At 37.9% G+C, this 26,502-nt stretch overlaps 2 protein-coding genes across 5 annotated transcripts in view; one reads left to right on the forward strand and one right to left on the reverse strand.

Moving 5' to 3' along the window:
• pank4 (pantothenate kinase 4 (inactive)) overlaps positions 1 to 15,873 on the reverse strand; it is a 39,955-nt gene extending 24,082 nt beyond the window's left edge. Inside the window, exons 1-10 of one of the 4 annotated variants that reach the window (XM_084395671.1) lie at positions 15,746 to 15,873; positions 15,186 to 15,268; positions 12,958 to 13,166; positions 12,649 to 12,832; positions 12,431 to 12,523; positions 12,179 to 12,332; positions 9,210 to 9,391; positions 8,810 to 8,891; positions 8,614 to 8,714; positions 5,819 to 5,974 (exon numbers count right to left, since the gene is read on the reverse strand). In XM_084395671.1, coding sequence (XP_084251797.1) covers positions 5,819 to 5,974; positions 8,614 to 8,714; positions 8,810 to 8,891; positions 9,210 to 9,391; positions 12,179 to 12,332; positions 12,431 to 12,523; positions 12,649 to 12,832; positions 12,958 to 13,166; positions 15,186 to 15,268; positions 15,746 to 15,779 — 1,278 coding nt within the window. In that variant the 5' untranslated portion in view covers positions 15,780 to 15,873. Of the gene's footprint in view, positions 1 to 5,818; positions 5,975 to 8,613; positions 8,715 to 8,809; positions 8,892 to 9,209; positions 9,392 to 12,178; positions 12,333 to 12,430; positions 12,524 to 12,648; positions 12,833 to 12,957; positions 13,167 to 15,173; positions 15,269 to 15,728 lie in introns of all 4 variants that reach the window. The other 3 variants (XM_084395669.1, XM_084395668.1, XM_084395670.1) reach the window with 3 other exon arrangements.
• Positions 15,874 to 21,344: 5,471 nt separating this feature from the next.
• Positions 21,345 to 26,502, forward strand: part of rap1ab (RAP1A, member of RAS oncogene family b) — a 104,682-nt gene continuing 99,524 nt past the window's right edge. The window contains exon 1 of the mRNA XM_084395199.1: positions 21,345 to 21,634. The gene's annotated coding sequence lies outside the window, so the exon portion shown is untranslated. The remainder of the gene's footprint in view (positions 21,635 to 26,502) is intronic.

Raw genomic sequence — 26,502 nt, forward strand, 5'->3', positions numbered from 1 at the left:
TGAATAAAGCTTCGAAAGTTGTTTCAAATCAATAAATGTACATTTTAAAAAATATGTATTATTGACAAATATTAAACTAGAGACAAAATTATGATGTTGGTTTGAAAAGCCTGATCCTCGTGCCAGGACACAAACGCTTAATCGCCTGTGGCACAGCTGTGGTACATGTTGATATGCTGCCCACAAGGCTATTGCCTTAATACACTCATGCAAAAGCATAATTCATGTAGCCTATTAGAAAACTGCGCTATCACTCCTAATCAGAGGTGGGTAGTAACAAAATACATGTACTTTTAAAAGTAGATTTAAAACTGGGAACTTTTACTTTAAAGGTGCTGTATGTAACTTTTTCACTCTACTAAAGCATAAAAATACCATAATATGTTTGCAGATATTTAGTTCACATACTCGTTTCTCTGAAAAACACTTCTACAGCCAGTTATTTTACTTTGAAATGTGCGTTCCGTGTTGGAATGTCTGTTTTTGTTTTGATCTGTGTGATCTTACCCACTGCCAGTTCACCCAATAGTATTTCTACACCCCAGGATGCCAGTTGGCAGGAAACACAGTGTATTGCATCCAGCAAACAAACTGGGCCAGAGATTGCAGATTCTACCCAACCTAAAAAGCCACGGTATCAATCTAAAAATCTCTATGAACGAGAGCATATTAAAACGTGGATAAATCAACTTAAGTCTTAATGTTAAGAAATACGTATAGTTATTCCAAGCTTTTTTCTGGGGCATGAGCGATGCGCCATTCACAAATGAATCACTCTTTTGAGTCGATTCTGTTCAAAGACTTGATCAAACAAGTTGGAAAAAATAACTGAATTGGTTTGCGATCAGTTTGAATTGATTGGTCAGTTCCTTGTACGCACTGAATCGTCTGAAGTGGTTTCTCACTCTGAGTCGTAACAGGAAATGTAACCCTTAAATAGGCAAGAGTGGAAAATGATCAGCAAAAAAAATAAAATTCATGATACTTTTTATATCATCTGGACTTAAATAAAACAAAGGAATTTTTTTTTCAATATTTGATGTAGTTTGGATGTTATGAGTTGTATCTTCCAGGATACATTGCCCTATTAGGGTATAAAAAAGGCCAAAGTCATCAATAATCCTATAATTTATTTTATGCAAAAAATAATGTAATGTGCGAAATATAGTAAATATACTAAAATTCAGTCATACACATTTCTTGTCTTTTTTCACAGCTGAACTATCTTCAACTATAGCCTACTTTCTACAAAGTCAGGATGTCCAGCACCATGGGCGGACATGTTGGCTTTAGGTCAAACTGACAAAACGAGCACAGAAAATATGAACAAAGTCATTTGACCTAAACTATGATAATGATAACAGAATTTGGATGGAAAATGATTTATCATGCCTCCTACAAGAGACTAAAGAGTGGTGGCAACCTGTTGCCGCAGTGGTGGCAACCTGTTCATCTTGAAAACAAATTTATTTTGCTTAGACAGTTAGTTTACACGTGCAGAAATATATATTTGATTACATTTTGGAGGACAGACAGAAGAAGATCTGCCACTGTGCATTTAATCATTGTTTGTGTTCAGATATTCAGTAGTGGTTATGATTGAGAGCACATGTGAAGAGTTTTCACTGTCAATGGTTCCAGCTGTGTTTTGACACCGTTCAAACAACACAAAAAAGAGTCGGGACAACGGTGTTCTTTTGGTTTACTGCACAATATGAATTACCAAACTCTGTGAACACAGGTCTTTTGGACAATGAACTTGCCAACCAAAAACTAACCCAGAGTTAATCTCTAGAGTGTCCAAACAGTGCTTATTCCTAAGTTTACATACAACTCAATACACTACAGTTCCCTTTACATGCCCCCTTCCTGTTCGCCGGAGTGGTGAGATAGTAGGTAGACGGTCCTCACTCAATGGCTGGCGGTCTAAGTGGTGTCCGCAAAATAATATAGGGTTCATAGACAATTGGAAAAGTTTTTGGGGTAGACCTGACCTGTTGAAAAGAGATGGTATTCATCCCTCCTGGAATGGTGCTGCTCTTCTGTCTAGTAATATGGCACACAGTCTCAGAGTTGATCCTTGACTATGTAATTCTGGGGCCCAGGTCAGGAAGCAGACAGACTGGCTAAACAGACCGTCTGCTAGCTGTCTAATGTCACAGAGGTCAGATAAATCCCATCACACAGAGACACTTTCACTTAGATATCATTATATAGAGACTGTGTCTGTTCCCCAAACTAGGAAATACAAAAAACTCCCAAACCCATTTAAGGGTCCAAATTTCATTGATGTTCAACAAATAAAAAATAAATCTAATAGAGATAAACAACTGATTAAGCTCTGGTTGCTGAATATTCAATCCCTTACTTCAAAATTGTTACTGATATGATTACAGATTATAATCCAGATGTGCTGTGTTTGACAGAAAACTGGCTCAAACCAGACGATTACATTACTTTAAATGAGTCCACCCCCCAAGATTACTGTTATAAAAACAAGCCACGTCTGAAAGGAAAAGGGGGAGGTGTTGCTGTAATTCACAGTAATATCTTCAGAATTACTGAGAAATCTACTTTCAAATATAATTATTTTGAAGTGTTGGTGCTTAATGTAACACTATCTAGTGTAAATGATAAATCCCCCTTGACATTTGTGCTAGCTACTGTATACAAGCCACCATACAGACTTTATCAAAGAATTTTCTGATTTTTTTATCGGAGTTAGTACTGGCTGCAGATAAAGTCTTAATTTTTGGTGATTTTAATATACATGTAGATAACGAAAAAGACGTATTGGGATTGGCATTTAGAGACATTCTGAACTCTATTGGAGTTAGACAACACGTGTCAGGACCCACTCATTGTCATAATCATACTTTAGATCTAAAATTGTCACATGGAATCAATGTTGATGCCGTTGAAATTCTGCAGCAGAGCGATGACATCTCAGATCGTTATCTAGTCTCGAGTATACTCCATTTAGCCAAGGTTGCAAAGCCGACTCCATGTTACAAATATGTTAGAACTATCACTTCTGCCACTAAAGATTGCTTTATTAATAATATTCCTGATCAGTTTCATCTCCTCAGCATCCCAGATAGCTTAAAAGAACTCGATATTGCGACAGAAACTTTTGACTCTCTTTTCCAGCACTTTAGAGACAGTTGCGCTTGAAGATTAAAGAAAATAGTCCAAACCCGTGGTACAACGAGCACACTCGGGCCCTTAAAGGACAAGTTCGGTATTTTACACTTAAAGCCCTGTTTTCAGATCGTTTCTAATGAAATAGAACGGTTAAGATTGAAATTTGGACACATGCTGCTGGCGGAAAATTTTCGGTTTCTGTGGTAGTACCCCCCCACCTCCACAATGGCTGCATAGGTGCACTGGAACAATCCTTCCTAAAACGCATTAAACTTTCGTTTACAAAGACGTGAAACTCACCGAGTGGTCAGGGGTGTTCACTGATATGCTCACACAAAAATCGCTGCAAAAGATGCTTTCCAACAGGTGTTTTACCATTCGTTGTAAAACTGTGGACCTCACACCCGTACATTCTTCCATTGAGAGCTTGAATAATAGACACTCCAGCCCAGTTGGTGGCGATAATGCACCTTTGCCAATTGCAAGCAAACCACTGGCATTTCATTGAATACACAGAAGAAGCAGAAGATCGCTGTCTTAAAAATGTTTGGATAGCGTAGCCTACGATACCGCGACTGCATAAGACTACAGAAAGAATACAAACAACCCCATTTCCGTTTCCGGCGGCGGAGTAATACCGTACCTCACAGCACATCCAATACAAGTCAATGGAGTTGGACAAAAAATTGAGCGTCAGCGTCAGTTCTGGCAGGCCAGGTAGTCAAGACGCTGCTAATGCTGTTTGCTAAGAACACTGTCCCGTCAGCTGATCTGCTCCAGCTGAGCTGCATTAGCTCGTTAACTCCCCTCGCTGCTCAATGGCCAAAGCTCAAACAAGGCGCCCTATTTAAAGCACATTCAGTTTGCTCATACATGCTTGCTGCTTGCTTCTGCTGCCCGCCACCTCCCCAGCTCCTCCTTATGCATAACGTGGCATTGCTTTATGTCATGTTGCCTGCTCTGTTCACAGGGGGGATATTTTAGCTCTCACAGTCCTAAACTGTGTGAGCGTTCCCTAATGCTGCTGCTGCTGTCCTCTGACTCTCTGCTATTTCATGGTGCTCATGAAAGGTCAGAGGACTCCCTGAACAGAGCCATACCGCCAAATTTCAATTCAGGAACATCAACTTGTTTGCAATCTATTCAATGAAAATTCTTTATTTTTATTGTCTGTGTGTTCTTGACTTAATGGACCTGACAGAACTACGATAAAACCTGTTGGAAAGCACAAAAACTATGATAAAACCTGTGGGAAAGCATCTTTTGCAGCGATTTTTGTGTGAGCATATCAGTGAACACCCCTGACCACTCGGTGAGTTTCACATCTTTGTAAACGAAAGTTTAATGCGTTTTAGGAAGGATTGTTCCAGTGCACCTATGCAGCCATTGTGGAGGTGGGGGGGTGCTACCACAGAAACCGAACATTCTCGGGCCAGCAGCATGTGTCCAAATTTCAATCTTAACCGTTCTATTTCATCAGAAACTATCTGAAAACAGGGCTTTAAGTGTAAAATTCCGAACTTGTCCTTTAAGAGCAGCCAGAAAAATGGAGCACAACTGGAAGAAAACAAAACTAGACGTTTTTCGAATTTCGTGGAGAGAGCACGATTGCGTACAGAAAGGCCTTAAAAATTGCTAGATCTGCTTATTTTTCGACTCTCTTAGAAGAAAACAAACACAACCCTAGGTATTTATATGATACAGTGGCTAAATTAACAAGAAATAAAGCTTCTACTTCTGAAGTTTCCAAAGAGCATAGCAGTAACGACTTTATGAACTTCTTTACTTAAAAGATTGATCATTTTGGAGAGAAAATTAAAACAATGCAACCGTCTACTACAGTATCGCATCAGGCAGTGCATCGTAGTGTCCCTGAGGAAAAAATCCATTCATTCGTTGCAATAGGAGAGGAAGAATTGTCTAAACTCGTTAAATCATCAAAATCAACAACATGTATGTTAGACCCTACTCCGACTAAGCTACTGAAAGAGATGCTTCCAGAGCCTGGTTTCTCCCAAGGTTTTTTTTCTCCATTCTGTCACCCGATGGAGTTTTGGTTCCTTGCCACTGTTGCCTTTTTTGCCTTTCACTTTTTTTTTTTTTTTAAATGCTAGGAATCAAATGAATTGCGATTCGATAGTTATTCAATGCTTTCAAATATATAAACATAATTTATTACATGCGTGTTGTCACGATACTGGAATTTCTAGCTTCAATACGATACCTTGAAAAGTATCAATATTCAATACCATTTCCGATACCACGGGGAAAAACACTGCATATAGTGTCATATAGATATTTTTTTAATTTCTTTCTTCTATTGAAAGTCTAGGCCAGGGGTAGACAAGTTCGGTCCTAGAGAGCCGCTATCCTGCAGAGTTTAGCTCCAACCCTAATCAAACACACCTGAACCAGCTAACCAATGTCTTCATAGAAGTTTATAAAAGGACACTGTTCACAGAAGGACACAGCTATGCTATTTTCCCCTATACTGGTCAATTTTTGTTTCAAATTAAACACATTGTTAGTCGCTTTACATGACGGTCAGAAAATCCCAGTGGGTAGTTGTTGTTCAGAATAAGCTGTAAAGTTTACTGGCCTTCAGGCTGAGTTGTGAGACCTGTATACTTATTTTCTTAGAAGTTAACATAGCAAATTAGCCTCGAAGCCTCACCCCATCCAATGCATCCTCAAAGCAGAAGAGCCAGTAATCCCGAGACAAAGCATCCTCAGTCAAGTCCACTGTGTCTGGAATATAAGAGGTTGGGTCCTGCAGCAGGGGAAGGTTTACTAGCTGCCTCTCCAGGCGGTCCATCTCCAACATGTCGAACTGGAGACAATGTAGGAATAGTAAGTAAGTACCCACAATGTACTAAATGGCAATTTGTGCATTCATCTGCAAAGGAACTGCAATACATCCTCAACAGAAATGCTGGTGAAACCAAGAAAAGGTTAAAACAATAACAGCTTCCAACAACACTTTCAGTCTTTATTAAAAAAAAAAAAAAACATTTTACCTGAAAGTCTGAGTTAGAATAGCTTGTAAGAGCACAATTATAAAACACAACAAGGCTGTGAAAGCATACTAGTGAGTAAATGAGTTTCCCTGTTAAGTGTGATGTTTAAAGTCACCATGAAATCAAAATCTACAAATCTTTTTTTGTCACTCGCATGATACCGCAACAATAGCAAAAGATAACAACCCAATCAATTCCCGGTAGACAAAATCAAGTCCCATCCTATATATTTTTTTCTTGATCGGGAAGTAATTTCACTTAGATATGTCACAACAGTGAAGAAAAGACTATTGCAACTTCCGTTTCATGCTGACTTTAATGTCCTCAACAACCTATGTAGTCCCATTTAGCCACTTGCTCAAGACTCAAGTAATTAAATGCATTAAAATAAATCACAAGGGAGTATTACTGATGTACTTTATATTGTAGAATTAAACAGGAAAATATATTGATCTTGGGTTCACCACAGATTTTATTTCTGGCCTTTAAAAGGGACCTATTATGCCCCTTTTCATAAGATGTAATATAAAGTCTCTGATGTCCCCAGAATGTGTCTGTAAAGTTTCAGCTCAAAATACCCCACAGGTCATTCATTATAGCTTGTAAAATTTGCCCCTATTTGGGTGAGCAAAAACACGCCGATTTGTGTGTCTCTTTAAACTCCCTTTCCAGAAGAAGGCAGAGCCTTTACAGCTTGTGCTTCAGATACTCTGGCAACAACAAAACTGGAGAATGTCATGTAGCCAAAATGTCAGTAGTGGTGTTCAAGCACATGTTCGAAACTGAGTCGGACACAGATGGAGAGACTCAGGAAGAAGTTACAACTTTTAGAATGCAACTGGATGTTTCTGAACAGTTAGTGGATACATTTATGTAGTTGTGGTGGAGTTAAATTGATTCAACTCATCGACTAGCATGTACCATCATGTTAAACTAAAAGATTTCAGAAACAACTTTTGGGCAAATCCAGCATTGAACTGCAACTGACCCTCACTTGTGACACGGTGTAAAAAAGATCCGGCGAAAAAGATTTGTGCAAATACATAACACTTTAACGATTTTCTTCGGCACATTTCCTTCATAAATGAAATTCGAAATTGAGGAGTCTATGGAGACTCTTATGTTCATTGATACATCCAATAACAGAATATTTGTAAGACATTGTATATCACCAGCTACTTCAGCGAGTAAACAGAAATGACGGACTGCTGCGGCTCACTCAGGTTGGTATCTATGCTAATAGGGCAGATCGTCACCAGTCATGGGCAGGGCTTCCACATACTCTTACGTAAATGTAGGGGGAAATGTGGAACTGCTCTTTTGGAGAGACTGTTTATGATTTATGGGAATTATTTTTAAAAAAAGGGAGTGGGTGGATTTTTTTTATAGACTGGTTGTTACACACAATGTAGACACACAATCTGTTCAAAAACCTTATAAAAGTGAATTTTGCATAATAGGTCCCCTTTAACCAAACACCCATTTAAAAAAAAACATTGACTTCAGGACGATGGAACCGGAAGTTGCTAAAATATAACATGTTTCCTAGTTTTGGATAACAAAAATACGTCATCTCTGCAGCACTTTATTTACTAGCCATACTTAACTGTTATTTGTGGTTGTAACTCTAAGGGGCTGGTCACAGAGACAACAAAACAGTAGAGCACAATGCAGAACCACAGTGCTGCTAAATGGAGAAGGCAGTGTCTTGAAATGTGTTTAAAAGCTAAACTTAGCTCTGCATTTTAAAACATGGCACAAATGCATGCAACACTGAAAAAGCAGCAATGACAAGTGGCGCAATGGTCAAATACGTCCATCTAATGCATGTTTGAGTTGGAAAGCTTTTTTTTTTTTTTTTTACAGTGCAAAAACAAGTTCTGTGTAAACAGGTCCTAACAGTGCAATCAAAATGCCACCTTTATGACATTTCCCACAGCAGCAACTGTCAAACATACAAGATGGAGAGTGCTTGTGTACTACTTGTTAAGGTGCACCGTTTGCACTCATGAAAACCAAATGCATCACACTGAGTAACATCCATGGCAGCACACGCAATAACCTTCTGAGACTCTTGTATTTTTAGATAATAATGCTACCACTGATTGTCACAACAGCTAAAGGTTGAGCATTTCTTGAAAGCAAAAAGCATCCAGAGAAAACTCCAAGAAAATCCTGGATGGAAAAGTACTTACTGAAAACTGAGGCAAAAGGTTATGGAATAGGTGGGGAAGATGGATGGAGAAGAAAAAAAGAAAAGAGATGAAATGAGAACATTACGGAGAACACAAAATAGGTCATGAAGGATACGTAGCATGCATCTCAGTTGACCAAATCTATAAATATACTGCACTTAACATATAAATCCGACTACAATCTACTTTGTCTATCAAAAAAATAAAAATACTGCAGCAGCAAATTTACAGTGGGCCTCTTCTCTGTGCCAACTTACCGTTCCGCTACGAGCCCGCTGCACAGGATTTAACTCTGGAGAAACACTCATGAGACCAGAGCTGCCAGCATAGTTCTCTCCCCAGCTGTACTGGTTAGGGTCTAAAAAAAAAAAAAAAAAGAAGTCTATAAAACAAACTACACTCTCTGGAGAAAGTGCTAAACAGTTTTGTTGTGTATATATGACAATAACTTACTGTCTTCTTCTGCCCCCTTCAAAAAGGCACCAATAGCACCAAGATATCCTTCATGTCTTAGAAATAAAGCCTGGACCTCCCCCTACAAATAAATCCAATTCTTTATCCAAAATATCCACAGAAAAACATAGCAGGATGTAATGAGATTTCTATCTTGAACATGAAAGTAAGAAATAACATGTAGTCATTGTTGTATTATACAATAAGAAATAAAAGAGGGTAATAAGAGACACATTAAACTAGCTATGATAGAAATTAGTTGCCTGGGACAATGATCAAATAAACAAAATATTTGGTAAGAATGGCACGTTTGACCTGATCACGTTTTCCAGCAAGCCATTTAATCATTATTGATGTTATTACACAGCTTATGAACATTTAAAAAGTAACGGTTGGAGACCTTAGTGAAGAAGTTGATGCTATAGGTGATGGTGTGCATAGTGACGGGGTGTCCTCGAATGAAGAATCCTCCAAAATAGACTCTGGTAAGGTTATGCAGTTTGGCGTAGAGGCAGGCCAGCTGTCCAATGTCATTGCTTATCATGTGCAGTAGACTCTTTGCCATGTCTTCTTTGGAGAACTCTTGAGTAATACATACAAACACAAAATGCCCATCTAAGTAAGGGAGATCTTATAACTGCCACGTCAGGGTTTTTCCTGGGTCAAAAATGGTCATCAGTGGTGGCGGACGAACACGGTCATCCACACACACACACACAGTGCCCTACCCATATGAATTGCAAGCCCAGTACAGACAACAAATCTAAAATAAATGCAAAGAAACAGTTTGTAATATAAACTTATCCTATTTATTTATGAAATTAAATAAAAAAATTACTGTCAGGACAGATCATAAAACAAAGAGCTTAGAACTATTTTATATTTAAAAATCTGTAAATTTATATGTAAAAAGTCACTGAGTGACTGATTTGAAAATTTTGTAATAAAAAGAACAACAAAGTAACACATTACATAGAAAAAGTGGCAGGTTTATTATTTTGCATTCACACTCCGAGACTTAATGGACAGATCATTTGACATACAGTATCAGAATGTTTTGTTCCGTCCATTCCAAGGTTATCACTGTCAATCGATTCAAATATCAGGGCTCGACATTAAGCCTTTACATGTGCTTCTCCTTCGGACAAGTAAATCTGTCATTCACTTGTATGAGTAAAAAGGTTTCTTGTCCGGGAAAAAATAAATAATAATTTGTGTTGTAAATATAATTTATTCTGAAGCAACATTCTCATCAGTGTTCAACCAGCTTTGGTATATTCAAATCTGCATATTGTCATATCTGCACCTTTAAAGGCTGATCAAATTAAATATTTACACTGAAAAATTACAACTGCATTAAATATTGTTATTAGATTGTATTAAATATTTTTGAATATACAAATAAGAAACGATGGAAAGAATGATACATTTAAACATAACACTAAGCCGCCAGTAGGTGGCGGTAGACGACAGTCATTGAGTCATTCAAACGATTTGTTCAAATGACTGATTCATTCAGTAATGAAAATACCATTGAGTGTTCCTGTGAGATGCGCTATGGTTCTGCTGTGATCTTTGTTTGGAACTATTTTCGCTGCTGAAACACTATAAAAAGTCAATATTTGACTGGCAATAACCCCCCAAACCCCACCCTCAAATACTTCTCGCCAGTTATTGGCTGGAACACTGTTGTTGTGTTTCGTGGTGCTGGTGAGCCCAGTTTGTTTATGTTGCCGTTTGTGGAGCCTGGGCTGTCTACAGAGACTGCGTTTTTTTTACAGTGTGTTCAGGGAACAGGCAGCTAGCGGATAGTGAGGAGATGTTTGCTGGATGTGACAAAAAATGTTTTGGCTTAAAAAACGCGTGACATCACTTAGAGCACCTTTAATAATAAATTACCAGTTCCATATTATCTTTATTAAAAAATAAGACAATAAATGATTTCATTTTTTTAATTTGACTGCATTCTTCTCAATTTCTAAATGGTTACATTTTGATTTATGAATTATAACAGTTTTATTATTATTTAACAATTTCTTGCTTTTTGTTAGTTTTTATTTGTTGTAATTTTTATATAACATTTAACTTTTAAAACAAAGGTTTTAAAACAACATCACCATATTCTGTTATATGTGGGCCTCCATGCTCATCTATTGTACAGTATGATATTGGTGGAGGGTGGTGGGGGCCCACATCAATATTTTTTCAGGGGGCCCCGAATCCTCTAGCTACGGCCCTGACCGTCAGTAATAGACATTTCCACTATCGATCGCAACTTACAATAAATGTTATAAAATGATAATCATTCTCTCGTTTTAGTGATTCCCTACTTTAATAACTTTTTGTTATTGACGTTGTAATCAGCTACTTGTCCGGTCGGGCAAGTAAAATTCTCTTTCACTTGTCCCTTCAAAAAATCCACTTGTCCCGGACAAGCGGACAAGCGTTGATGTCGAGCCCTGAATATGCTTGTCAATCCAGAAACAATGTGTAGTTAGCAGCATGAAAAAGAGAGAAAGCGAAGAAAGACTCGCTGCGATTATAATCGCTATAGCTGTCAAATACAACACGAGGTACACAACGCTGCACTCTTGCAAAAACTCCCGTTATAATCAATGAAGCTGTCTACGCTGTACAATGAATCTCTTATTGACATCGTATTTATACTTCATTATAATGAAAGGATTCGTCAACGTGCAGAACTCACGTTGAACAAAAAATCATTTTGAGCGGTGTTGAGCAGATTCTAACTATCTTCAACATATGATTGGCCATTGCATTCACGTGCTCAACAGACATGTCTGTGGATTGGCTACAAAGCTCAACACTGCAAAAACACGTTGTAAATATTAACCTTTGACGCTCTTCACAGGAGAGTTTTAAAGAAGCCTGCTATCAGCGGGTACCGGCACTGCAGAACGGCAGGTATCATCAAATGAAATTTTCAAATAAATCTTTGGTGGTCGCCAAAATATTTTCAAAGCAGGAATATATATATATATATATATATATATATATATATATATATTACCCTGCAAGTAAACTATTCCTTAATTTAAATACATGGTGCTAAACAGTGCATATGTAATAATAAAGATGTTAAGTATGTTGTGGCATATTCACCAGCCAAACACTCTGCTGGTCTCTTGTTTGTTTTTATATTACTTTAGACCTTCAAAAACACCACTGCAGGTCTCTGTTATATTTCCCTCATACACGCCTTTGTGAAACCAAAGACCTTTGGCTTCTTTTGACAAGAATAACACTGCCCACTGGGTGAAGGGTCAAATGACTCTTCTTGGGTGAGTAAAACAGATCATACAATAAACTGCCTCTCTTTACAATCAAAGCACATGATCATTACTTTACCTTTGTCTGTGGTGGCTGATTTCCCAAAGCTACTTGCAATGAGGTCACCAGTTAAACCCAGGGACCCATAAGCACCTCCATAGATGTCTTTAACAAGCATATCCACATTTGTGTGTTGTCCTTTGGAAGCTAACTGCAAAAGTTCATCAAACCTCTAAGACGGAGAATGGGAATGGAAATTCAAAATAAGTAAGTGCATGAAAAATTAAGAATAAACAGATATTCCTAGTAAAAATTCACAAAATGAACCACCTTAGTTTTTGTGAGTAAAGCTCCAAGACCCCAAAAAGTGCCACCACCTATAGAGCTGCCACCAATACGCTCAAATTTGTCCTCTGATTCAACCTTAAAAAAAAAAACATGGACGCTCCCTTTAGAAAGTCACAGTTCACACTCCACAAACTCAGCATTTCTGTGTGTGTGTAGTGTGTCAATGTCACAAAGACATGTAGACCCAGTGCAAAATGTACCTTTACTATTGAGACTCCAGATCCAATGTTTATAAGCAGGTATGGGAAGATGTCTGGGTGTGTATTCTGGAACCGGAATTCAGAATCAGCGTGTCTGGCATACACAAAAGCCTCATGGGGGATATTCTTCAGAACAAAGTTGCATCCCTTAATCAGACAAGTCATTTCATCCTCTTTGTCCACTCTAAGAGAAAAAAATATATACAACTACCATTACAACAATACACAATAAATGCTTGATTATTCAAATCATTGAACTCAAAGCATGTCTGTATTGCGGTTCTCGGTAAGCTCTAAAATTCTACTCACTTTAGCTTTAACTTTTTCTCAATCAAATCCTTGAACTTGTGCGCCCCTCCACCAGTAGCTTTGATAACTTTGGTTTCTGTGTTAACCAAGTGGTCCTTAATGAAATCCAGGCAGGTTTCAATGTAAGCATTCTCAAATTTGATAAAGTGAAGACGGGCAGTAATCTCTTCCTGTACAGATATCTCATAAAGAGGGTCACCATCTGTTTCCTGGAAACCAGTAAAAATCAAAAATTATAATACATGATTAAATAGACAAGACATCCACAGGTAAAATGCCTTCAATTAATAATAATACAATAATTATATTTATTATAAATGATAATTATAACTGTATAATTATTGTTGTAACTAATGTTTACATACAAAATATTACTGTAAAGTGCTACCATAATTTAAATATTATGTATAATATAATATTACAACTAGATTTAAATATGTTTTAACCAACATGATTCTAGAAAATAACCAGATTTATTTTCAAAACATGACATTCCAAGACAAGCATCACTCTAATAACAGATGGACAAGCATATATTTGGATAGTGTACTTATCCACAAAGTCAGACACTTATAACTATGCCATTAGTGATTACTCATGGAGAGAAATTAATATAGGTAAATCCATTGTCAGGTTATTCTCACACATACTGAGGATGTGTATAATCCTATGCAGTTACTACTACTGTAGCTATTGATCAGGCAATCATTACTTTATTATGTTCACACTGGAGTGTTTCTGCATTTGTTCAACAAGACAATCAACAAGAAACCAGTACTAAAATGTCTGTTTGCATTACTTTTTCCTAAATAACATGTGTTAAAACCAAGTATAAACTTATATAGTATAAATAATACCCACAAAATATAGAGTTTTTTTATCTTCTTATTTGTTATTGCCATGTCAGCATCAAAAGTTATTTTCACTACCTAAAAAAAAAAAAAAAAAAAAAAATTTTGTACTTATTTTCTACCACAAACTTCTGATCAGCAATTAATTATTATGATTAATAACTATTAATTATTAACAGTCACCTTTTTTCGTAAAATCCTGAGTAAAAAAAAAAAAAAAAGTGTACTGATAGTGGCAGGTTTGGAGCCTAAAAAGAGTTTTGAGCGATTCGGACATTACCAAAATAGATGATGTCTGAAATGTTTACTTTGTAAATACCCATTATCCTTAATTTGATTGGTGGTGTACTTGTTAAAGACAATCACCGAAACCAAAGCAATGTGTAGACACTGGCTCTTCTCATCTCAGTTTTTTACCTGAATTTCACCCTTTCATATACGTGCCATGCTAAAAGTCCTGTTCACACTGACAGGGATTAAGTTGTCGGTGGTCACAAATTCGCTGTACTGTTGGTTTCTAATAGTCGCTCATACACAAATAAATAAAAAAACAACTAAGGTATGACCATTAGAACCCTGCGCAGTTAAAATGAAATGCACTACCTCCTGCAATACCTTAATAGACTGGGATCTAATGCAAGGTTCCTATTTGTAGACAGTTTAGTTTACTTTCAACACCAAGTTATGATTAACTATTAATATCTCCTATTTGAGCTAATTTGTAACACCATCAAGCAGGAACTTAACTGACATTGGTGATAGCTATCTATTGCAGCTGAACACACCTTTTTAGACAAAGGGACAGCGGTGTCAGCATATCCTTGGTCACCAAATCAGACAATCAGTAAAACTAAAAGAATAATTGGTACTATCTCTGTACTCCTGCCCTTTAGTAAGCGGTATAGAGCACTGAGTCCCAAAACATCCAGAAACAAAAACAGGTCCTTCCCTGAAGCCATACATATCTATAACAGACATTTAACAGCCACTATTCTCTTTTACAGTTTACTCTGAAATATTATATTGAAAAAGTACATAATGCAAACATACATTTATACTGTTCCATTTTCTTTTTTTTAATTCTTACATTTACTCTTCTTTATTCATGATATATGTTGCATATTTTAGATGCAAGTGCTCAGAGACCTTGTGTGTTAGTACACTTGGATAATGAAGCTTTTACAAGCTCAGGGGCTGATATAAATGACTGATTTATATAATATTATTCAATCTAACATTAATTAAAATTTGTTTTGTTTTACTTTTTTTTAAGTCTATTAATTTCCCATCCAAATTTCTGATACTCCCTCCCCTGTCTCCAAACAAAAGGACCCTATGTCATGGGGTTAAATTAGAAAATCTTACCTGCAAGCTTACCTTCGCTTTATGATCAAATGACCTGACTTTGGCAACTTTGTGCTGAACAGTGGAATAATAGGCCAGTTTTGTCAAAGAACCACCTGTCAGATAAGATGAGGTCAAATCGTTTCTTTATTCTATATTCTATATTTACATACACTTAACCTTATCGTATACGATAATCATTCTGTTATTAACACATTACACCAGGGGTAACTGTTAAAGACAAAGTCCATCAAAAACTATTGACAATTATAATAATGATGATGATGATGATGATGATGATTGCACTTTGCAGTCCAGAAGAACAAATACAGATCTCATCGTTCGGGGTTATTTCTATAATCAACATTATTCAGTCGATATCTACAGCCTCGACGTCTCCATTATAAACGTTTGATGATGTTTCTCACATACATTGAATGAACTGTCAGATTAGCAGCACGCGCTAACAGGTTTGAGCACAGCCCTGCCCAACAAACTCTGCCACGTCCAAACTCCACAAGTGACTGTACTGCGAACAAGAACAGAAAAAGAGTGGAAGTTTGCTTGTAATGATACCTATATCTATAGCGAACCTCTTGGCGTTCTCCAAATTGCGGAAGATTTCATCCGGAGGGAGTGTTATGCTCTTATCCATGCTGTGAGATCCTCTATCCGCCCCTCCAGACAGCGCCATCTTACTGCGAATATTTTAGCGAACTGCGACGCAACGTGAGCGACGCAGAGTTATGGCGAAATTTTACAGTAAAAGTCCCATGCGCAGAATAGAATAGAATAGAATAGAATAGAATAGAATAGAATAGAATAGAATAGAATAGAATAGAATAGAATTGAACTATTTTCTTTTCAATCTGAAACAATTATTAATCGCATAATGAAATACATAACATATGTTCTTAATACTTCCGTATACTATAATATGATAGTTTCACTTGTTATTTACAGCATAGACCTAGGGTCTTCAACAGGAGTTCTTGACCCTATAGGGGGTTTGTCTGTGGCACGAGGTGTTTGCCAATTATTTTTTGAGTTCTTAAACTAATTGTTATAAAACAATATTAAGTTAACTTCCACTAGAGGTCATTTTTGCTTTGTAAATGTAAATGTGATGTACAAATGACTCATCAATAATAATTATTTTAACAGCATAGCAATGTAAGCAATTGCATAATATTAAATTTAATTAGATTTAAAGAAAAATACATTATGGTGCTATCTAGAGGCCAGACTAAAAGGGGGTCCCTGCTTTAACTCTCTGTCCAGCAAGAAGTCCTTGGCTTGAAAAGGGTTTCTTGAAGATGATTAAAGTTTAATGTTTTTTTGTTTGTTTGTTTTTTAATCACTACAATATGACAATGACATTCACCAATATGACAATGACAATGACATTCACCTAAAAGTATTTTAAAATCTGTTGTTAAAGCTGCAGTCTGTAGCTTTTTTGGGTTACAAATTATCCAAAATAACTTTTTGAGCAAGTACATAACCAACCAGTGTTCAAAACTGCTTGCCTTAGCTCGATTCAAAACGGTAAGCTTGTAATAATGTTGTTAATTCCAGTGGTACTGGTGGATTTCCGCGGGAAATTCGAGCATGTCTTTGCGTTATTACGTCACATCTGTACACATAACGAAGGTGTCTCGGCTAGTAGGCTATATTGCGTGTGAGGATGTTGGAGTTGGAAATTTATTTTTATAGCCTTTTCTTACAGCACTTGATATAATTAAAATCAATTTGATGGCGGATCCAGAAAGGTTCAAACGACAATGACCAGTGACAACTGGAGATTCACCCGAACAAACGCGAAAAAAAGAGACTGCAACCGGCCCGTGCGAAAACAAGGATAAATATCAGAAGGGCATTAAATGTAGTCACGCAATGCTGATGTTGTTAACATCAACAATTTGAGAATAAAGTATAATTTGCACGGTTTGATGTGATATGATAAGCAATCGTTAGATTTATTCGGCGCGATTTACTGCAATGCTTTTTTCCCTTAGTTGGTCAGAACAAAAGTGGATGTTACTTCTTCAGATGACATTTTACGGTGAAAATTCTTATGTTGGTCATACTTCCAAAAAGTAGAATCTGTGATTGCGAATGACAGTATCCACACCGGCGCGGTGATTGACAACCGCACGTTCTCCTCAAAACATTGGATTCATCCGCGCTGTGCCATGCCGAGGCACAACGCACGTAAAGTTGATAATTCCGCGAATAACTGCAATTGCAGATTTTGAACAGAGATGGCGAAAAAGAGGAAAAACTACGGACTGCAGCTTTATGCTTTAAACATCCAGGTGAACGTCTCCGGTTACTATCGTAACCTTGATTCGATGAGAGGTGGTAACATCTATATTGCGTCAGCTGACGCTGCGGGAATTCCTCCCTTCTCCACTTTTGTTGAAAACATGGCGGCTAACGCAATGTCTTGTTCCCGCCTCTCAGGGAACCGAAGTTACGATAGCAACCGGAGACGTTTCCTTTCGAGAGCGGTAACTTCTACATTGCATCAGCTGATGCTGTGGGAACCATATTAAATCGCGCCGTGAGAGTAGTGAAGATAAGCCCGGAAAAACGGGGCCAAGCTACACAGCCACGGAGGAGACAGACAGTCAGCCAATAGCTGCGCCGCTATAGTTCTCGTCGCATCTGATAGGCGGAACTAGACCAATGAGACATCAGCTCCGACCCTATTAAAATTTGCATATACAACGCAATGAAAGCGAAGGCTGCACTGATCCAAGGCAGACACAACACAATAAGCACTCAAGCATGAAACTAAACAGTGTCAACGGCGGTAGCGGTGACAGCTGTATTAAATACTAGTAGCCATATACACAGAGTCAGCATAGCGGTAACCACTGCATACAACTAGAGCAGTTCACAATACATGAGTAAGGAACTTAACTCAACGAAAGCACTGGAGACGCCACAGACGGTACATTCAGCTTGTAAAATCTAGCAAAGGTGTTCTGAGAAGACCAGCCAGCAGCAAAACATAAATCCTGGCTAGACATTACTCTAGACCAGGCCCACAAAGAGGCAACAGCCCTCGTCGAAAAAGCTCATGTTAAGGGGACAAACCTTCCCCTGACAAGCGTAAGCCAGCGCGGCAGCGTCCACAATCCAGTGAGAAAGTCTCTGTTTTGAGACGGTTCATGTCTTTCCCTTAGTACAGCAACCAAAGGACACAAAAAGCTGGCCCGACTGAAGGAATGCGGCCACGCGATTCACATACATCCGCAAAGCCCTGTTACAGGGCAAACAGCGCTCTGAGCGTCAGCGTCATGAGAGGATGACAGCTCAGCAGATAAGCGGGCAGAGAAACATACTGTGCTTTGAAGGGTGTGACATTAAAGAGAGACTGCTCAGTCAATCTTAGGTGGGACAAGGTGCTAACAAAGAGAGAGACCTCGACGAGGGCTGGAACGAGCGACGGGGCAACATTCGTGACTCATAGCCTTCACGCTTCTGCGCCTCTGACAAATGCTCAGTGACTGACTACACGGTGTCACCAAGAGGCCGTAGGGAGTGATTGGAGCCTTTCTTTTTTCAGACAGATGAGCTGCGAACTGCAAGATGCCCAGAGATGAACGGACGGGCACAGATGCACGACGACGGTCTCCTCGATGGGGGGCATGCGCACAGAGCCGTGGGCTTCCGCCTCGTCCCTTTGGACACGCGCCGATTGGGGTGCAGACCACGACTTTACCACATGCTTGTGGAAGTCGTGGAAGAACGGAGTCCTCCTCCTCGAAGCAGCCTGGCGGCGGCCCGACTACAGTTACCTACGAAATTCAACTTACTCCTTTTTTCCGGAGCATTTCACGTCAAGTCCAGCGCGTCCGCGAAAAGGACCGGTGGAACATGGCGACGGCAGAGGACTATGGCCCCAGGCCTCATCGTCACTGTCGTTTCTGGGTGGGAGAGGGCCCACCAGCGGCTCGCTGGCGCCAGTGGGCCTCGACCCCGTAATAGCAAAAACCCTTCCTGGTTCTCAAGTGCGCACCGGCAGGTCGGCGCAGTGCACGCACATGGAGTCCAAGAAGGCTGCTTCAGCCAGGGCCAGGCCCAGGCAGGCGGTGCAATACTCATAGGTGTGGGGCGGGTCGATGGGGCACGCACAAATCCTGCAAAGGTTAGCCATCGGATGCGAGGAAGAAAAGGTAACTAGTCCTCAGGTGCAACTTCAACGATGACAGCGTGAAGAAAGAGTTTCTGACGCAATTGTCGTACCCATGCATTTTATACTGCCTGTCAGTATTTGCATACTTTGCGACAATTGGCCAGCTGTTCCAAGCTGGTGTTAGCCCATAATATTTCAACAAAAGTGGAGAAGGGAGGAGTTCCCACAATGTACACTGTAAAATCTAATTAGTTGGATTTACTTAGAAAAAGCATTCATTCATATACACACATAAATATATATATATATATATATATATATATATTATTATTATTTTTTTTTTTTATACACTTCTCTTTCTTTGAAACCAAATAACTGATTTCTTGTTGCAATCGCTGCATCAACAGGAAGAGAATTACAGTGACATCAATGAAGTTCCAAGTGCCTAACCAAAGGGATCACTAATCGCCATAATGGTGACTAAAAACATTTTAGGAAAATCAACATCAATTTATGAAGTCAGCTTATGTGATGTTCTCTCAAATGTATCATTTGTATTCAAATTTCAACATTCAAGATGACTTTGGGAAATGAGTGAATGCAAACAGAGTCCATTAAGTGAAAAGTCAATTAAGATTTTCCCCGCCTCAAAAACCACACTCAAACCAATAAACATGCTGTCATCTGTCTGCTGAAAAGGCAAATCAGATTGCATATGGACCTTTTGAGCGGGTTGTGATATTCTGAGGTTTGTCTTGTATTTTTTTGCCTTGTACTTTGTCTTGCAGCTGCAATATTGAAAACGTTAGATTTCATGTCGGCTAATTTCTGAAAGTTAATTCATACAAAGTGAATGGTCATGCTCGTAGTGTTCATGTTTGTGTTAGTGTGGAAGATGTAAATTATCTGCGGATTCTTGTGCGTTGAATTCAAAAGTCAAGGATGCATATTTAGATTAAGATTGAGATTAGGCTAAGTAATTTAACCACAGTTTAATTTTATTACACGAGTACATCCAGAGAATGTCTGATCTCATCATGACTTTCTTTTCTTCTTTCTTTCTTTATTGGCGGGTGGCAACCGGCATTTAAGGTGCATATCCGCCACCTACTGTGCTGGAGTGTGGGCCAGAAACATAAGCATCCCAATACAACCTTTACTTTACCTTTTTTCTACCTTTATAATAACTTCACCGATCAATTAAATCCTTTTCATTTAACCAGTTTCTCTCAAAAAGTTAAACAAAGCTCCCATTATCTGCTCTCCAATTTTAAAAAGATTTTTAAGGTTCAACATATTTTCCCCAAATTTCAGTAATTCCTCTTTTAATTTTATCCTTTGATTTTCATATTTGACACATTCACTAATCACATGTTCAGCTGATTCCTCTCCCCTTATCATGACTTTTGTTGTTGTTCTTCTTCTTCTTTGGTGTTTTACGGCAGTTGCCAGTTGGCATCCAAAAATCTGCATTACTGCCATCTGCTGTCAATTATCATGTCACTTCATACTCGTCTTTCCAGTCCAGTCCTCTTTAAAAAATAAAACAAATATTTCTTTCCTTTGTCACTTTTTCCACATTCTAATATATTTTTTACATTATACTGTCCTATACCAATTTCTTGTAAATGATGTTTCAACTCTTGCCTTTCTTGTGTACATTTTCTACATGACATAAAAATGTGACTGACTGTTTCCTCCTCTTGGCATTCATCCCATTGACCTGTGGGATGTTTTCCTAACATACAAAGAGTTCCATTTAATTTGCAATGCCCAATCCTAAGTCTTGTTATTATATCTTGTTCTTTCCTTCTATTTGTCATCTCTCTTACAATGCCTACTTTATTTTTAATCATGTATATCTTCCTTTACTTTCATGATCCCATTGATATTGCCATAATTCCATCACCTATTTCCACACTAGACTCTTCCCTTCTGATTTTGACTATTTAATTTCAATGTCAACATGCTCTTTTTTTTTCTCTCTCTTTTTTGCCTCTTTTGCCAAATGACCTTTGTTTTGTCGGGTGGCGGCCCATGATTCCACCCGACACCGGAAGCTGTTAGACTCTGACTCTACGCTAAAATCGCGGTGCTGCTAGTTCGCGCTGGAGCGCTGAGTAGGTGAGTGACAGGCGCGTTACGTGAGCGGCTCGCGAGGTCGCATTGAGGGCAGCACAGTCGTCTTTTTCCGCTCCCAAAGCTCTTTTCGTGTGAGCCTCAAGTGCGGTTTCGTGGAATGACCCAGTTTGCTGAGGAGGAAAGGGATTGAGGTTGTCTGACTGCAGCTGAACACGCCAAAGTTTGACGGGTCTATTCCGGCGGGTGTGTGAAGGTAGGCGGCGGCTAAACGAGCGCGCTAACAGACCATTTTAATCATTAACCAGAAAATCATGAAGAGCTTTTAAACCAGATATATTGTGTGGTATAGTGTGTTTTATTCACTTACAGTCCATAATTGTACCAACAATGTTTTATTCCTTAAATATAAAATTATAGAGTAGTTTTTTTCTGGTTCCAGCAGTCTTAGCATGTTAGCACAAATCTCACTGATTTAACCACGTCAAAATCTGACCAAAATAAACTCTTATTATTGTTGTTATAACACACTCAATAATGCTCTTCTATATAACCTAGGTAGTTCCTTAAACAAAAAGATTAAATAAATGTGTATATCATTCGCCTATATTGAAAGTGTGGTGCTCTCCATCATTAAATGAATCATTTTGTCCAATGTTTTAGGGTGTTTTTTATCCACATGCTTTCAATCAAAACAGCACGCTATAACAGATTAATTGAACCCTGTTGCTTTTTCACAGGTTTCATACTTATGAGGATCCTAACTCAAGCTGATTTTTGTTTAATAAACTTTCTAGCCTGAAGCTGAGTTTAGAATCCCTAGATGACTAGGATGGATCAAGTGATTTGCTGATTTGACAAGTGTAGGCATTGGGTTTTTTTTTTTTTTTTTTTTTCTGACAAGAATGTTTAGCAAATCAGTTTTCAGTTCTCTTTGCTGTTTTGACTGTGGAGGAAAGTGTGAGTGGGGCTTCCTTTTTCTTTTCCACGAATTTAATCATGGTCATGAGTTTTCAAACTTTTTATGACTATCATGTTTTGTTTCACTTGTTGTACATTAGCTCCTCAAAATCATCAGCTTCTTTTGTGAAGATATTCATAGTGGTTTTAACCAGATAAAGTTACTTATGATTATGAAAGTAAATTGCATTTCGTTAAACCAATTTGTCTGATTAGTTTGTCAAGAGGTTATGATTTGTGTCAAACCTTGCCTGGGACTTTTTCCAAAACCAAAGGTTTTTTTTTTTTTTTTTTTTAACCACTAATGCTTTTGAGTAATATTGAACTTTTTTTTTTATGATCCTTTTACGTTGTGCTTTTGTTGTAGGGGTTTTCTAGTATTGTTGTTTTGTGCAACGCACTGGTTATTTTTGTAATTTGTAATTAAATAGTTAAATTACAACAATAAAAATCAAATGCATAGATAAATTAAGTCATATATAAAATTGTAGCTGTAAATAATGTACCTGTAGTTCACAAATTGAAATCCATAGCTGCAATTAAAGAATCCAGCTGAGTTTTTTTTTTTTTTTTTTTTTTTTTTTTTACAGGACAACTGCTAAAAACTAAATGCATATTGATAGAACTTAATATAGAATTGATATTGATAGAATTGAATAATTATCATTTTCTGCAAGTAGACTTTGTTAAAGGCTGAATTTGTTAAAGGCAGAGATTATGCAAATTGTAAACCCTGCATTAAACAAGTTATTTAGCAGCAAAAATAATATCAGCATATTGCTCATCTCTTAAGCTTGAAAGAACGGAAGACCAACCACATTTCCAGATATGGTGTCTTTTTAGTAATGAGAAGAGAAGGATGGGGAAATGCAGGTTTAACAGTTTCTCATCATGACTCATTATGCTTCAACGTAGGTAAAACGTGAAGCAGGGTCATTAAATGCCGTGTCAACTCAACCAGAGGTCCCCGGCTTGAATGTTTGATTTTATTAATATTTGTTTATATAGAAAGACAAACATAAATGGTGATGAAAGCCAAATTATTAAATGTCACAGATGTATATTTACTGAGTAATCCAGTATTTTATAGAGGGTGGTTAAAAATGGCTTTAGAAAGATGGCATCATCATTATTTTATTTTTACACAGAGATTGGTAGGTCTATTAGTAAAATCTGCTAGTAGTTAACCGCCAAACCATGTGATTTGATTTGTTGCTTCTTCACCGCTGTAAGAAAAAAATCCCATACCGTCACAGCCCTAATCATGTACATAATTCACCCGCTATGTTGCTTTACACCATTTTTCATATCAACAGAAAAATATAGCCTACCAGGATAACCTTGCTTCTCTTGAGACCCCCTGCTTTGCAGTTATGCTAAAGCCCACCCGCACATTGATGTGATTGGTTACATCTTATGCTATCTGAAGAGCTTGAGACAGAGTGCCGTTTTCTTCCATGTGTTATGAGTCAGAGAGCTCCAGAGCTGTCAATCATGGTATGTGATCGTCATAGATGGTTTGTGTTTCTGGCGTTGTACCAAACCTAATTTATCTTTATATACTGTTGTATGTTGTGTTGTGGATGAGTTTAAATCTAAATGGGAAAACTTACTAGATGCATACATGAGGAAAAATGTATTCTGGTTCAGTGCCACCTATCGTTCAGGCATGAATTAGCTGAAGACGATCAACCATTTCATGTTCTGTGTGAAAGCTCTGTTCGTCTGCGCTTAGCTTTATTGCGTTACGCTCTGTGTGAGAGGGCCGTTATTTAGTAGAAACAACTTATTTAATTTTTATTTTTTATTGTATTTTTTGTAGGGCCATTGAAATTTTTTGCAGGGCAAGTAAAAAATGTAACCACAATTTGCCAGTAGAAAAAATCCTTAGCGTTGAGCCCTGCTATGAATTCAGAAGACGTTTAGCAGAGCAGTTCTTTTGGTTCACAGACCATTCATTCTGCCTTAGATGAAGATCAGGGAAGTTTAGTTGTTCATGCTGTGTGGCGAAAGCAGCCTCTCCATCCTAACATGGAAAGACTTCAGTAATGATGTCATACTTGAGTGAGGAAGGTAGATATGTTTATTTTTTACAAAAAGTTTTACAGGAGAAAAAAGAGAATTCAAGTTTTTAAACTAGCTATGGATTGACTTCACTTGCATGAATTTGCTTACTTTTGAACATAATTTAAATTATTTGGAGTTGCAGATGTGGTCTTGCACTATATCCGTCCATGTGTATGTCTGTAGTGTATTCTCCATACATCATGTGTGACTCATGGCTGGAAGTTGTTTGCTTCTTTAATGCTCCTAATCACATTCTACGTTTTTACCTCTGGTCATTTTCTCTCTCTGTGTCCTTAGCTTGGCATCTCATTGCCTTTTCTACACTGCCTTTACCATTAAAGGAAGAAAATTCTCTGTGCATGCCAACCATTCCTGCAAAACCAGAATCAGACTAAGGCATTCGAGCAACGGCACCCATGAACCTCTCCAAATAACACTGGATGAGTTTAGTGTTCCTTGAGTGCACACAGCCTGGACAATGTTTAGATTTGGCCCCTCACCAAGGACTCGTAACTTCAGAAGACTTGTGTTTGGCTGCACGTGTGTTTGCTATATGAAACCCAGCTGAATGGTTTTCTGTGACACCTTTTTACACAAAAAATATTAGCCTGTGTGTATTTATTCTGAATAGATCCCACATGGTTGCAGCAGCGATCTGAGAAGTTCATGTAAAGAATGTATTCATTCAAGGAAGGGCAGAGTAAATGGTTTTTGCTGATCAATGTACTTGGTCTGCATTGAATGTAAAGCTGTTCAAAACGCAACTGGTTTAATCGCTTTAAAGCCAGTGGTGGTTAACTGTTAACTCTGTGACCTGACACAGTAATGTGAATGCACTTTCAGTGCTGTTATCTAACAGACTTGGTTTTTATGTTAAAGCATTTTTTATTATAATATATTATAATCGCAAATAGCTTTGTGCTTTGTTACTTCTGAAAAGAAACAGTGTCATCTTTCAAATTTTGAAATTCATTAATTTCAAACAATAAATGGTGTTTTGACGCTCTTAAATGTGACGTAACAGATCGCTGTAGCACCTCAGTTCAAGCGACTGCGCGAGTCTTTTCCACTTTAATACAAATTTTATCTAGAAAAACATGCATGAATATCAGAAGGTATGGTGAAAGATACAGAACAGCTTACTGAAATCCTTATCATGTCTCATATAATATCTCAATCAGTATTTCAACCATGGAAAGATGTCACTTAACGTTGCATTTACCTCAGGAATGTCATCCATTTGTTAGTTGGCTATAAAAGGAGCTTACTGTTAATTTGTTGCATGAAGAAAAGTGCTTATGAAAACTACCTTATATGTGCAACTGAGTTGTGTACAAACATGGTTATGTCTAAGTGAGCGCAAACAATGGATAAAGACAACACATGTGTAACATAGGGCTGGGCGGTATATCGAGTTTGTACGATATATTTGAAATATTTTTTATATTTATTTATTTATTTATTTATTTATTTATTTAGCAATTGTTTTTCTTTTTTCTTTTTATAAACGATATGGAATGAGGCAATACTGTTTATAGCGATATACAGTAGTTTGAAAAATAGCGGATGATGCAGAGTGAGCTGCTGCGGGGATAAGTACATAATCCACTTTGTCCTAAACATGAGCCATGCTTTATATCAAGGGCTTCAAAATAACTGCTAAGATATAGTTAACACGTACAGTTTAAATCTCTGACAGATACGTGTGCTGACATATAGATACTAGGGGTGTAACGATATTCAAACCGAACCGGAAAACCACGATACACCTGCACGTGACGGTACATATCGCAATACTCTCATGGCGTCCCGAATGCGCCCTGCAACCTGCTTCCCGCCCAGCTCTAGCCCATTGTTGAGGTTGACCTCACTTTACCTTGTTACAAAACGGGTTTTTTTTTTCCTTGACATTTGTTTAAATAGTAATTAGGGGTGTAACGGCACCCATATTCGTCCCGCAAATTTCCTTGTGTCTAGAAATTTTTTTTTTTTTATTATATTTACATTTATTCATTTTGCAGATGCTTTAGTTTTATCCAAATCGACTTGCAAATGAGGAATACAACAAGCAAATTCATTGTAAAGAGGAGAATAAAC

The sequence above is a fragment of the Rutilus rutilus genome (assembly GCF_951802725.1).
Source record: "Rutilus rutilus genome assembly, chromosome: 22".
Taxonomy (NCBI): domain Eukaryota; kingdom Metazoa; phylum Chordata; class Actinopteri; order Cypriniformes; family Leuciscidae; genus Rutilus; species Rutilus rutilus.